We start from the raw sequence: 15,832 nt of genomic DNA on the forward strand, positions 1-15,832 counted from the left end.
CACACACACCACGTCCACATAAATGCGTTTATTTTTGTTTGAGATAATTTCAATTTTATTGTTGTAGTAGCCTTTTAATAAATTTGAATGCATCATAATAATAATAATTAGTAACATAAAAGTTAACGAATTTCATTTAACCAAAAAAAAAGAAGGAAAACTAACATATAGCCATCTCACCCATACACACACGCACACACACACACAGTATGAATTTTTAAATCAACATCGATCGGTCTCTTCCTGTTTTGCTATCTCTTTCTAATTTGCGGTCAGTCAAATATTTTTTTTTATTATTTTTATTTGTATTTAACAACAAAAGAGAAAAGCCTAACATGATTTTTTTTTTTTGAAAAAGAAAAAGACATTTATTATATTATATAATTTTTACATAGAAATATATACAGCAGTAATAATATTAATAATAGTCTTAACTTAAAAAATATATATATATTCCCCTCCCTACCCCACAGCTCCCCTTTCGAGAGAATATATATATATATATATAAATGAGATTCCACTTTTTTATTTCTCTACTTTCTTATATTGAGATAAAGATGATGTATTTATTGCAAAAAGGCCACAAAAATTGTATTGTAATTTCTATTAATTTATTAAAAAAGACAAAAAACAAAAAATGTTGATAAAGCGAAGTGAAAACCCGAAAAAATACTACTGCACCAAATCCAATTTACCAATTTACGTATTGCCTATATATACATAATAAATATTTATCTTTAATTTGTCTAATCAATTAATTTTTTTAATAGTAATTTTTGTTACCATTATAACTTTGCGCAAGAGGAAGTAATATGAAATGAAATGTGTTTTTTTTTATTAAGAGTTCCTACAGCATTGATTTGAAATATGAATGACGACTGTAGCTCTTATTATTACTTTATTTTTTCCTGCATTTCTATTTTGTACTAATATTTATTTTTATATATAAATTATGTTTACATGACGGAAGATCGAAAGACAAAACAAAAGAGCAAAAACTACATGATAACCAAAAAAAAAAAAAAAAAATAGAAAAAGAAAAATAAAGCCCGAGTCCCTCACAAATTCCTATCCTTAGATAGAACTCTAAAAGGGAACATTTTGATAAATTTCATTCGAAATACTATGCTTATTTTTTGTTATTAATGTGAAAAGTAAAGTAAACTGAAAAGAAAAATTCCTCCCAAAGCAAATTTTTAAATTACGTTAATAAATGAGTGCTTCGATATTATGCAATATGAAGGAATGCAAAATTAAAACAAAAGAACAATGAAAACTAAGTATAAAGAAAAAACAAACTAAAAATGAACGCTGAGAAAACTGTTAGGACTTGGACTCTAATAATTTGTATTATTAAATATAAATAATAATTTATATTGTAATAACAACTAAATTTAACATTAAAGATGTGTAAATCAACAAAAACTGCTGAGTTTTCTTTTGATATAGGATGTTAAAGGATTTGTCTGAACTATGGTAAAAGATTTTGCTCATAAAATACTTAATGGCCTTAAAAAAGCTCTCAAATATTTGTATATATATTCAAGAGGATGTTATAAAATTACTCAGATATTTGTAACGAACAAAAGGAGACGTTTCCGACCCACCCCGACTACAATTTTAGCATAGGAAATAACGAAGATATTGATCAAAGTCGCTGTTTTCCACCGAACATTCCTATTGGGAGCTATAGGGTATAGTCACCCGATCTTTATCAAATTCGGTACAGTCATTGACAGATATACAAAACTGACAAATGTTTAATTTGAAAGCAATCGCGTCAAAAGTAACGAAGTTATTGACAAAAGTCACTGTTTTTGAAAGATCGTTTCTATGGGAGCTATATGATATAGTCACCCGATCTTAATCAAATTTTGGACAGTTGTTTATAGGTATAATAAACAGTCTCCAATACTGAATTTCATAACAATAGCTCAGAAAATAACAAAGTTATTGAGAAAAGTCACTGTTCGTGACTTTGCCGTATGCATGGGAGCTATATGATATAGTGATTCGATCCGGCTAAATCCGAATTTTACAAGCCCTGCAATATTTAGAAGCCCACATGCGAAATTTCAGCTTTGTAGCTCTTACAGTCTAGGAGGAGTTCGCGTCGATACAGACGGACGATTAAGAATATACATGTATATATGTTACGCTTCCTTCTACCAAAATCAATATACCCTTTTTGCAAGGGTATAAAAATAAATTGAAAATAAAAGTAGGCCTTGTGTTTCTTCTGTCATTTTCATTTTCAATACCCCAGATCCGATTCGGATTCATTTTAGTAGCAAACCTGAAAATGAAGTAAATAAAATCACAAAATTAAAAGTAAAAAAATTAAAAAACGAAAACAAAATTATTATTTCAAAATATAAAATCCATAAAATAAAACTATATAAGCGTCTCATCTAATTGCAAAATTTAAATTCGATCATCCAAAAACTTATTTTGAGGCGGTTGCATCTCTCCTTGATGACTTTGGCACTCTCGGCATCCATCCAGATCTCAACCTGTCCATTGTGGCAGATTTCCGTGACGTTCTCATCGGCCTTAGATGGTAAATTTCGGCTCACCACTGCCCATTTCTCCTGGCGCTCCAGCGTGAAAATGCTGTATGGCCCCATAAAACAAATGTTTCTTGCCACCCAATCAATCCATGGTGTCTTCATTGGCTGCCGTCAGCGGAGTGACTTTGTTAAATTCTAGACAGCCAACGTTCCTGAAATCCTGAAAAATGCTAAAGAAATGTTCCGGCAGATTGCAAAAGTCCTTGGCACATTCCAAGGATGGAACGACCAAAACTAAGGGCCTGCTCTCTGGGAGTATGTTCACGTAAGGGAGCCGTTGTCCATTTACATTAATCGGTTCTATTTCAATTTCGCATTCCGATTTCTCGGAAATCTCTCCTCACTGGATTCGAGAACATTTTTGAACCTATTATCAAAAGACGGAACATTCAGTCACATACGTTTAATATCCATTAGCCGTTTCGTTTAATGCCGCGTTTGCAATCAAATGTTTATGGCTGTAAGCATTTGCTACTAGATCCAGAGGATAGCTCAGTGACGGAAGATTTACTTCCTCCTTTCTTTTGGAAAGGTTTACAAAGTCTTTTCACTGGATTCGGGGACCTGTCTGAACCTTGATTCCAAAAACTCTCTGCTTGATCCAGAGGAGAGCTCAATGCCAGAAGACTGGCTACCATCGGACAACTGTAATTCGATTCTTGAGCAGAGTTGCACCTTCAAAACCAACTGGGAAAGGACATTTAGCCCCCCAAATTGTTATGGAACGAAAGTTACTCTAATTCTTCATGGAACTATCTGGTCCAACACGATGCCCCAACCCGAAAAGATCCTGCTTGAATCTTAATTCTGTTGCAGTTGCAAAAAAAGTTAAATAAAGTGAATATAAAAGTATAAAATTGAACCACAATTTTGTATGTATATTTGTTTAGTAAGCTTTCGTCTCCAGAATCTAGAAAAAAACCGAGTGCCTGCTGCAATTTTGGGACTATCGAACCCAATTTCAGCACACTAATTATCCATATTAATATCTACCAAGTTTTATTAAAATCCCATAGGAACGATCGGTCGGAAACAGTGACTTTTGTTAATACTTCGTTACTTTTAACGCAAGTGTTGCAAAAGTTAATATTCGACACCTAGATATGTATGTCTATTAATGACTGTGCCAAATTTTGATCCAACTTTTAATGGAATAACTTTATTATATAGCTGTCAAATACACATACGATAAAAAAGCAGGCACTGTATACATAGCTATGTACATACATGTACGTCGCATTGCTCCCTCCTTAAATTGTTGGCCGAACATTAGATTTTCTATCTACAACGTTTTTTCAATTTCACCGCTGTAGGTAAGGAAAGAGTAACAAGAAAACTTGCAAGGGTCCTCTGTTTTTGATATTGATGATACCTAATTTTAAAAGAAATTTATAAACAGGGACAGAAAATGCTTTCGGATAATTCTCTAAGATCGACAAATTAAACAAGCAACAAATTAACCATATTCCTATGTTTGTACAGTAAATGCTCTAGGCGCTCGTTCCGTAGCTAAACAATGGGAATAGTTTCAAAATTTTTGAAATGTAGATTACTCTTTACCTGTAGAAGACAACAACATTAAACATATTGTTAAGAACATAAAAATAAAAAAATCTGTATTTAAATACGTTTACGTTTTATACATATTAATTTAGATAAATACCTCCCGCAGGTGGACGAGCATAGTGGAACCGTGTCTGTCGGCCAACGGAAGCTTTCACTGTAGGCAATTTAAAAAACTTACCAAGAAAATGCCTATTGGATTAAGCCATCGGAAATCATTCTTTTTTCAATTTAAAGTTTCACCAAAATCATAATTAATCAGAGCCACAATAATTAATATATCTGTCCAAATAATTATGCAATTGTTACCAACTTGAAGGCTCACTTGAGGGCGAATTACATTTTTCAAGATTTACCTTTGGTAGTCAGTCCAAGAAAAATTAAATGTATGTATTTGATTTTAGAGAAGACCTTCTTCTATAACCGGTCTTAGTTGATAAAGCGTTAAAGAGGCATTGCTCTGAAATTAAATCAAATTGAATTAAGTTTCAAATTTCCATTTGAATAAGCATATAAAAACCTCCGATACATATTCAAATTCAATATTGGCGCCACCGACCACCATACCGATAAAAGCGATAAAAAGAACCATGGACTTCTCATCACTGACGAGATGATCTTCGTGAATATTCACTATGGACCGGCGAATATTTAGGTTGGAACGGCGAATATTTTGGCCTCGCAAGTAGTGTTGCCATTTTGGCATATTTAAGGCTAGATCTAGCTTATTTGAAAACAGAAATTCTTTCAAAATTATGGAAATGCTTATAACCTTAAATATCACTTAGGTTATTTTGGTCAAACTGCGATACGGAAACTTGCTTGGAAAGCGTATAAAAATTTTTAAACTGATAAAAACGCCAAACATTTTACATAAACAACATTTTTGCGCCTCATGGACAACGTGTGACCAATTTAAGGAGTGGTTGCGTTTTTTTACAGCTAACCTTTGTGACAACATGCCGATACAAAAAAGCATTTGGCGGCAATTGGAGGCACTGCTCAAAGAAATAAAACTAACTTTGTACAAAAAAGTTATAAAACGGCGTTAAGCCTTTACATATATGGCCGAACACTCGGCCATTGCTCCAATAGACCACCTTTTCAGTTTAACGACTGTAAATCCGTTGTCGATCTAAAATTAAAAAGGACCAAATGCCGCACTTCGTTGAATGAGTCCACTGATTTAAGTGTGACAAATCTTCTTGGTAAATATTAAATATCTAATATACATTGGCGATAGGATTGGAATTGGCACTGACAATGCAAACGAAATGACAGAAACCAAAAAAAGAGCGATTACACAGAATTCAAAAATAGTGTACCGTCTCTTATATTAGTAAAATGTGTTGTCCACTCAATACAACTGGCAGTGAACCACTCCTGTAAAAATAATTTCCAGATCATTTGGAATTTCTAATATCGGAAAATGGCCAATGGACTATAAACAATTATTTGAATGCATAAATAATGGGCACACAAATAATGTTTGTGTGCAGTTTGATTGTCAATCCTGGAAGTGTATTACCTGTTTCTACCGTTCTACATAAGTACTAAGGCAGGCTGAACTGCATCGTCAAAAAATACATTAAATTTTTTGCAAAATCTAGCCGATTTTGTCGCACAAAATCTGGCAACACTGCCGCGAATATCGGTTGCTGGGCGAATTCGCCCGTGTGGTTGCAAGCGAATGTTCACTTTTTGCGGCGAATAGGCAGAAAACGTGCGAACATGTTGGAGGTGGCCTCATCGGTTGCAGTTCGCTTCATCGGTTCGCCTCATTGGTTGGGATCAATTGCTGCGGTTGGCCTCATTCGCATGACGATGGCATCAATTGCTCGATGTTCTACTCTTTTATTGCATGTTCGACCTTAAATGGCTCGAGTTCCAAGTGGTTGCAAGAAGTTTGATGTGGTTCGGGTGGTTCGATGTGGTTTCGGGCAAAGGGGCAAAAGTTACGGCGAATAATACATTTCAGGCGAATTCGGCCATGTAGTTGTTGTTGCATTTGTGAGTCGAGCGAATTGGCGGCAAATTTCTTGTTGTTGCTTTTGTCGTGATCGGAGACGGATGTCGTTGCGGACTGTTTGTTAAAAAATTTGAAAAAGAAGAATTGAAAAGGAAGAATTGAAAAATATTGAGAGAGAATTTGTTTTTTTTTCGGGTGAAGGTGCAAAAAGAAAGAGCGATCGGTGCTAGTGCTAAACGTTAATAATAATAGTATAGAAAAAAGGAGCAGAACAACAAATTTGAGCACAGTGAGTGTCCTTGCAACAACAATATGCACGCCGAAGTTGCTGGCAGAAGAGTGCATCGCCAGCAAAAATGTTGTTAACGAAATATAAAATAATCGCAAAGGAAAACGGAAATCTATACGTTGATTTTTTTTTTGTTTGTGTCTTGTGATATATTTTTTTTTTTGGTTTTTGGTTTGATTGGAAAATTGTTAACAACTTTTACAAGTTGTCTATTTTGTCCCTGTGTGTGTGTGTGTGTACATCGCGCATGTATGTGTATATGTATGATCGCGCGCGCGCGTGCGTATTTGGGCACGGTATCAGTGTGTGCGTGTGTTTCTCTCTCGCGCTCTCATAGCGCGCAGCCTGTTTTAAGTGTGTGTTAGTGTGAAACAGGAGGCAAAAGGCACAGAGAGAGAGAGAGAGAGCGAGTGAGCAAGCGAGAGCGAAAAAGGAAGCGTCGTTTTTGCTGAATTTCGAAAAAAGAAAAGCAAAGAAACAACAGGCTGAAATAATTCAAGCCTGGCAATGTCGTCGTCGATTATATCGTGGGCGTGTTTGTTCTTAATTGTTCATTCCATTAAACCAAATTTGCTGCAAAATACCTAAAAGGAAAACAACAACCAACATTTTCCCTCAAACACACACAAACACACACCTACATACACATACAATTCTAACCAAAAAGAGGAAAACGAGTGGAAACAACAACAACTTTTTAAAACGGTGCCAAACAAAACAACAACAACAACAACAAAAAATTTAAAAATCGAAAACAATTTCGATCGATAAAGTGGATTACCTACAGCAATGCAATTTAATTGGCACCGCCAATCCCCTCCACCACATAGAAATCGGAATAACAATCGGATTCGGATTTGGATTAACAAAATGATGGCTCTGCCAATATTGATGCTGCTGCTTATGTTGCAAGCAACTAGCAGCAGTGTTCAAGCAACGGGTAAGTTATCTTCTTCGAATCGAATCGATATTCCTTTAAATAAATCCGAGTTAAGTACAGGTGTGTGCCGTACATGTACATGGCCGGGATGGATATAGTCATTGGGAATCAACTCTACACATTCGATAATTCATTTTATACACTTACTTTAGATTTGATTTGTGAAAATAATATTGATAGTTGATAGTCCTAAATAAAGCCTCATATCTGATCCGATGAGAAGAGACCAAATTGTTTGTTGTGGTTTCCGACTGACTTCTTATAACCGTTTTCTTTGTACTATACCCTAATGAAATCAATGTTTACCATAAGGCCAATTGTTTTTGCGTTTTGGAAGGTTGACGATCTCCTATCTGATGCGTAATTTATAGTGATTTGGCACTGCTAATCCTTCAACATTTATGTACATATATCAAAACGAATCAAACGAAAAATCGTTTAAATCTTAGGGATATAATTCAAATTCGGTTAGCTTTTAATTAGAGCTTGGCACAAATCGAAAATGGAATCAATTTTAAAGTTTTTCTTTGCCCTAACAATTAAGTTAGTTAGTTACTTGTTTTGATTATATTAAGTTAATTTAAATGATTAACTCTACTTATAATGTTTTAATCATTGATTGAATGAATTGTGTATAGTTTAAGGCTGTTGGATCGTTTTATCCCAAAGGAATACCACTGGTGGAAAATGGCTTAAAATTTGTATTTTCTTGACTCTTCAAATGTTTGTAAAATTCTTTTCAATGATTTTCTAAAGCGCAGCAGCAGCAGCTCGCTCACCATTTCAGTGCATTTTTACAGTGCTTGTTTGTATGTGTTCGTGTGTGCTTGTATGTGTTGGTTGTCTACCAACATCAACCACCATTCTCTTTACATTGCATTTTCCTTTTCATCGTTTTTTCGTCATTTGCTTTTGCCTGCTTTTCGGACAGGTGGTCGCTGGTCCTCTCTGTCGCTCTCTCTCTCTGTTTCTCTCTCTGGATCTTGCTCTCGTTTTATGGTTGTTCACGTTCGTTCGTTCGTTCTCTTTCTCTCTGTTTAGTTTTTGCCGTCGGCAGGCAAATATACACACTCACACACACATGTTTGCCATGTTTCTTAGCCCAAGTACTTTGTTTGTGTCTTCCCCCAACTTCCTGTTGGTGATCCAACCTCCAACTTCCCTCCAATCCCCTCTCCCCTGCTGTATCCACATAATTAGTCTCACTTGTCACCAAGAAACAAACATTTGATATACTTTTATGCCTTTTGCCTTTGCCTATGGACGGAGAAGGAGTGTATTTGCATATTTCTCTTGTCTAATCATTGTATCCACAAACCATGTATATGTGTGTGTGTGTGTAGGTGGAGTAGGAGTCTCAAAGAAATGACAATCTTTACTAAGAATTTACAGAGTTTGTCCACCTATGTACACATATCAATTCCAGTTTTTTTTTTTTAAGTGGAATTCAAGTATAAGACCCCAAAAAAAGGAAATACATACATATGTATATATTTCAACTTGGGTCTAGACTCTAGAGATAAAAACTCTAAAGACTCTGAAACCCCACACACATTAATTAATTGATTGAATTTTAGTTAAATTTTAATTCTAGTTGTTATTCTAGAAAATCTATGAATTCTAAACTACTATCAAATACAAAAAAAAAATTAGACAATAGAAAATTATAGACTCGACCGATGTAAGCGATATGAAAACTTCATTAGTTTGTTCAACAATCTAGCCATGAAATCTCAAGTTCTAACTGGCCGATTGACTTGAATCTTGGCATAAAAAAAACTCTCATTATATGCCCTCTAATAGCATAAACTTTCATTAACTCGAAAATTTCGAGTTTTATTGTTTTGAAAAATGGCTTCTGTCATTAACCGAAAAGTATTTCGAATAATTGAGTTTTAGTAAAAAATCTCTCTTCTTTGTTTGATTTCTTATGGATTCTTATCGTTTTTAAAGCACATCTTAATTTTCCCGTCTATCAACTTCAACTAAAAGCTCCTTTTTTATTAATTTATTCTTTGAGTTTCTGGGAATATCAATTAGCAAATGATCAAATAATGAAAAGATAAAACATTCATGGTTTTGTGCATATCTGGAATTCTCTTAAACTAGAATATCCTTATTCTAATTATGATAATTATCAAATGAGATAAAATTTTTTGGCATTTGGCTTAAGTTTTTCTTAGTTTTTGATTCTCTTCATATTCTCTGTATTTTACACACAATCTTGTAACGGTTTTTGGATAGGACGAACGAACGAACGAACCACCACCACCATCATGACATGGAAAAAAGAACGACAGCTGTGCCGCGCCAGCTATCACATAGCACTTCAGGATCAACCCCTGGCCCAGAAGGCAGGCAGACAGCATATTGCACAGTCGTTTCGTTCCTGAAGTTTCATATGTATATGTATGTTTGAAAGATCAAATTACGATAAGCCCCTTTAAAGAAAAAGAGAAAAAGAGAGGGATAGCGAGAGGAAGAGGGAGAGAGACAACCATATGGAAACTGTATGCTACCTAGGTCCAGGGAAGGGCTCAAACTGAGAAACTCAGACCCAGGCGCGCACGCACATAATAATTATCGAAACAAGTTCTACTACTACCCAAGATCATTTTGTATTTTTTTTCTGTGCTGTATTCGTTTTCAACATTTTCAATGTCGTTTCATTCCCTCTCTCTTCCTCTTTAAGGTCTCTCTCTCTATCTCGCCCTATGTTGATGTTCTTTGCCTTGCTTTGCTATTTCCTGTATGTCCTTTAAAACACCCCAAAAACAATATTAAATTAAATGAAATGTTCGCCGTCCGTTCCTTTTTTTGACTTTAGTAAGTCATGCAACTGCAACAATAACAAAAACAACTGAATAAATGAGAGTTTTGTTGGAAATATCCTTAGTTCTCTCTCTCTCTCTCTCTCTCTCTGTCTCTCTCTCCTCCTATAACCCTCTTAATAGGGGAAAAGATTCATATTTGATGTACTTTATGTTCTGGTATTTTATATGCCCAAGAGATTTATGATCTCGATTCTCATGTGTACATATGTACCTACATAAGTAAATTTAATTTTAATTTTGCAATTTAAAACACCAAAAAGTATTCAAAACAACAGAAGCTTTAAAATCATATTCATTTGGATATTTATATTTAGATTAGTTTTGATATTTAAATCAAATATACCATTAATACATCTATTTAATTATTGCATATTTATGCAAATGTAAGGAGAAAAGGAATGAAGCAACAAAATATATTTGAATACTATTCAGTAATTTCAAATAAATGGGTATTTTATTTCATTTGGAATTGAAATGTATTCAAGCAAGACTCTTGGTCATATTCTGAATATTGAATATTACAAAAATATCTCTTTACGGAATTTCATCTTGAATATGTCTAAACAAAAATGTTCGTCGACCTGAGTCAAGTTGATCGTTTTCAAAGTGATTTGATTTTTGGGATTTTTTTTGTTCACATTAATGATTTGTATACGCGAGGCTCGTTAATGATCGATGAATCGATCGATGCCAAGAGATCGTTAAAAGATGCTTGAAAATCTGTTCACAGAAGCTTTAATTAGTTTTTGTTTTGTTTAGTTTTTCTTTCTTATTTTAATGATCAATTCAAGTTGAGATGAGAGAGTAGACATACATATGTAGTTCTTTAACTAACCAAAGATAGTCCTAAATACATACATATATTAAAGTTCAACTGAAGTTTAGGTTAAAGCTAGAATCAAAACAATTACCATTAACTTTGTGGGGAAGTTAAGGGGTCTCCTCTCAACCAGCACACATCTGAAATGAACATAATGATTGCCACTTTTCAGTTGCATGGTCTATATAATGGAGACTAACGACAGAGGGAGTGGTATGATCACAGAGAAAGGTTAAGGGAGAGAGTCGGATGCAGAGGGGGGAAACAGAAGGAACTTGCATTTCTTTGCTATGAATGCGAAAGAGTTAAATCAACACACGGTAAAAAGTTGACTTGAAGCTGCTGCTGCCAGGCTGGAGACCAACCAGCACAGTGGTTGTACTTTAATTTGTTTGCCAGGATTACTGGAAAATTGATCAAAATATAAAAAATGTGATCAATCATAAATCAAATTTGGGTTTCAAGGAATTTTTATTCAGATGAGAATGTCCAAGAATTCAATTAAATTGCAACCACTGTGCGAGAGAGAGAGAGAGAGAGAGAGAGAAGGAGAGAGTCTGGTAAGCAGAGACACAGCTATAGTGAGTCAGGAGAGATATACTTAATTGTTGTTGGCCATCTCTCTCTTCCCCCCTTTGTCTCTCTCTCTAGCATCGCGTGTAAGCTGCATCCCCATACCCTTTCCATTCCATTTCATTCCAAGAGAGAAAGAGAGAGAGAGAGATACAAGAGCCTGGCTTGATGATAATTGTTAAGTCTTCTGGACTGGTCTGGTCCCGGATCGTTTGGTCTTTTAGACCTGGCCCTGGCCAAGACGCAAGACAACAATAATAACAGCGGCAGCAGCAGCAACAACAACAACAACAACAACATTCAATTGTTTGATGTTGTTGGTTTTTGACTTTGCGTTTGGGTTCATTCGTTGTTGTTCGTTTCTTTTTCATCGTTTCGCCGTTTCGTTGTTGTTGCTGCTGCTGCTCTGCTGTCTCTCTGCTGGCTCTCTGCTTGCTTATGTCGTCCACCGTGTTGAGGTTGTCAGCCTTTTTGGAACCGCCGCCGTCGCCGCTATTAGAATAGGACAGGCAAAGACAAGACCAAGACCAACCAGAGACCCAAAGAGTGGGACAACAGAGTCTTAACTGGTGACGAGAAAGAAAGAGAGAGTGAGATGGAGATATACAAAGCAGAGGTTGTGAGACTAAAAGTATAAGAAGAAGGAAGGTTAAAATACAAAACTTGTTCGGTCAGTGCGTGTATCTTGGCTCTTTCTTATGTCTGTCTGTCTGTATGTATCTTGTATCTATCACACTGTGTATGTGTGTTTGTCTGTCTCTGTGTGTGTTAGGGCCATAAAGAAAACTCATTAAACAGAGGATCGCGTGAGTGGGGAGGGGGGTAAAGTGCGGTGAGAGAGGTGAAATGAAGCAAAAGAAACAAACAAAGGTCCATCATCATTAAAAAACACATACATACATATAGAAATGTTGCATACGTGTAAAGTAAAAGAATTCATAACTTATAAAATGATTTTCCTTGATTTCTGCTGATTATTCACTGCCCAAACATAAATTGTTTTCCCATGTTTGCAGAAAAATTATCCCCCCCTAGCCCCACCCAATGAAAGAAAAGTTGTTGTCATCGTGTCATCGATGTGCACAAAATTGGTAAATCAACAATCGAGAGTCATGTTTTATGCAATGGGAAAATGTTTTCCACAAAACACATTAGGAAAATACATGTATTAAGAGAGAGAGAGAGAGATACAGAGAAAACGGAAACTTGAACCAAAAAAAAAAAACTCGAGTGTTTTTGCCCTCTCTTCTGCTCCTTTTTTGATCTCAAAACATTCTACCTGACAACAACAGAAACGAAAAAATCAGAAACTTGTCTGTGTCTTTGGTTTTAAGGTGTGCCCGACACACACACACATACAGCTAGCATGCAAGAAAGAAAGAAAGAGAAACACAAAACGAAAAAAGAGAAAAATATCAACAAATAAAAACGGTTTGCTTTTTAACAGGATCTCATTCTAAATGTTCGCAAAAAAAATAAACCCAAACTAAACGGAACTGTATTGTCGTCATTCTCTCCCGCTCTCCCGTTTTCTGGCTCTCTCACATATCAAATGACAAAATGCTGATACCTTATAAAATATCCTTCACCCTTTGGGTTAAACAGGCTTAGACAGACTGAAATCAATGTTAAAAGGGTATCTCATGGTCGATTAATTTACTTGTAACTTTTAATACTTAACACATTAAAAATCAGCAAAAAAAAACAACTTTTTTTCGACTCTTTCTTCTTTTTTGGTGTGTGTAATTAAGTCTTAAGTTACCATCGGAGCGAGAGAAGAGATACATACATACATACATACATACACACAATATACATATAATGTTGTTGAGGCTGATGGGAAAGTTACATTTTCGGCGGCATCGATTAATTAATAAATGTGACAGTAAATGGTCTAGAGATAAGTGAGAAGCAATAAATAAATCGAGAAAAACAAGAAAACCATAAGAAGATCGTTGAAAAAAAGAAGAGCAAAATTGACTTTCACAAGACATTGTTGCAGCACTTTTTTTGTTTTTTTAAATTTTTGATTTAATTTATGTATGGAAATACATACATATATGAATGTATATACATATGTAGGTATGTATTTGTTTTAACTTTAGAATTATTATGACGAAACTTAACTTGAAGTCCTTATACCGATTTAATCATAAACTCACAAGAGAAGGGAAAAGTGTTTGGGATTGAATTGAACTGAATCTGAATAGAAACGAGTTTCGATGGGTTTGCCCTTTTGTGTTGTTTTTAATTGGGGTGGTGGGGAGGTGGTCTCACATTTCACTAAATTTTATAGATCAGCTAAATTTTATAGATCAGCTAAATTTTATAGATCATGGATCTATGATCAATGATTGTTATCAACCGTTAGAAGAAATGCATTTGCATAATCAATAACAGTTAGTCTCTCATTCATTCTCTCTCTTTCTCTCTCTGTATATATGTATCTATTCATCAATAAACAGTTATGTTTATGGGGGAGGGGGGCGCTAAGTCTGGGTGGTCGAGGTTTGCTTCCTCTTGAGTTGACAAATTAGCAACTTCAAATGTGAAAGAAGATGAGACGGAGACGAAGAACAAGAGTAGAAGCAGAAAAAATAGGAAAAAAAACAAATTATGAATCGAGTTCAAAACTTTGAAGCGAGCAGCAGACTTAAACTAAACATTCACACGCTGTCGATGTTGTTTTTAGAGCAAGTCTGCCGGAAGTGTTAAATACTTTACTTAATTTTAAATACACAGAAACCTTAAGAAAAAGGAGAGAGGGAGAGAGAGAGAGAGAGAGAGAGAGATCATCATATAATATCCCACTCATATGCCATTATTTTTATAGTTTTGTCAACTCTGCAACCCTTTCTTTCATTCTTTTTTCTCTCTCTCTCTAAGTTAGGAGCGCATTTCAGTCTCTCTTTCTTCCGCTCTTCACGTACTGCTCCTCTCTCATGAGGGTGTTTCTCCTTTACCAAATACTTTTGTTGTTCCCACGTTTTGCAATGCTTCTTCCTCGTGAGGGTGAGGGTGAGGAGAAAAGTGTCGCATATGTTTTCAAGTGCAACACTTCAATTAACCAAAAAAAAAACAAAAACTATATATGTACATATATATGTACATAAATGAAGATAAGAACACCCACAACTGCAGCTGTACCATTTCTCTCTCTCGCTCTCTCTATCTTCTACCCCACCATAACATAACCTTATTATAATTTGATGCTCAATTACCTACCCTTTCCCCCCTTCCTTATAAATGTGCTTCATGGTAGGGTAGGTCGTTATTTATGTAAATTAAATTTTGATACTACTTCACATAACAATAGTCGAAGCAAATACATACATACATATGTATGCTTACATTCTTATATGTATTCGTACATACCCTAATATCTAAGACCAGATATTACATATATAAGAACAAGAAAAAACATGTTTGGACATGATAAGTCAAATCTAAATTGTAAAGAAAATCAAACCACAAAAGCCACAAATTTCCTATGTGGATAATGAGTGACTAAATTCTATGTTTCTATGCTGTTATGAATACCCTTTACAAATGAATAAAATGTTTAATGTTTGTTGCACATTATGTCTAAATCTGTAACTCAAAAAGAGAAGTCCACACTATGACCCCTTTCAATTTCAGTTCATGGTAATATCTTCATCCAAGGGGAAGTCCAGGGTGTCCGGATCCCGCCCTGAAATTTTAAACTTCAGAGCCCAACCTGACATCTTTTTACAATTTCATCTTTAGTATGGATCAAGTATCGATTTTGTACGATTTTGTACTCTCTAACATACAAACTTAATAACATGGCCAATTTTGATTAAGTTTAGAACGCATTTCTCGATCGACTTGATTGTTTTTGTTCACTTGTTTTTTTTTCCTCTCTTGTTCTTCTTTGTCCACTAACTAAAATTCATAACTTATTATTAATAATATTAAACGAAATGGATGTAGTTTTCAAAATACAATTGAAATGCTTATGGTGGGCAACTGAACAAGTGAGCAACAGCACAACTGAACAGTGAAATGATCAAGTGAATAAAATGAGTAAATCAAAAGCAGCAAGTGATTATTTTTACCAAAATAAGCAATGTTAACGCAGCGTCAATATTTTTAAGTCTGTCCAAAACAAAAAGGTGAAGACTATATGAAAATATCGCTGAGTTTAGTAAATAATAATATCCGTTTTAGAGTTAAACTTTCGAAAAATTGAGAAAATGTAATGTTTTTTCAGACAACAAAACAAAAACCAAGAAGAGAGATCGGTTAAGTAT

At 34.9% G+C, this 15,832-nt stretch overlaps 1 protein-coding gene across 1 annotated transcript in view; it reads left to right on the plus strand.

Annotated features, from left to right (window-relative positions):
- The first annotated feature begins 7,102 nt into the window (after positions 1-7,102).
- Positions 7,103-15,832, plus strand: part of LOC6653066 (neurogenic locus Notch protein) — a 39,869-nt gene continuing 31,139 nt past the window's right edge. The window contains exon 1 of the mRNA XM_023181451.2: positions 7,103-7,331. Coding sequence (XP_023037219.1) covers positions 7,262-7,331 — 70 coding nt within the window. The 5' untranslated portion in view covers positions 7,103-7,261. The remainder of the gene's footprint in view (positions 7,332-15,832) is intronic.

Source organism: Drosophila willistoni (genome assembly GCF_018902025.1).
Source record: "Drosophila willistoni isolate 14030-0811.24 chromosome XL unlocalized genomic scaffold, UCI_dwil_1.1 Seg142, whole genome shotgun sequence".
NCBI classification, from domain to species: domain Eukaryota; kingdom Metazoa; phylum Arthropoda; class Insecta; order Diptera; family Drosophilidae; genus Drosophila; species Drosophila willistoni.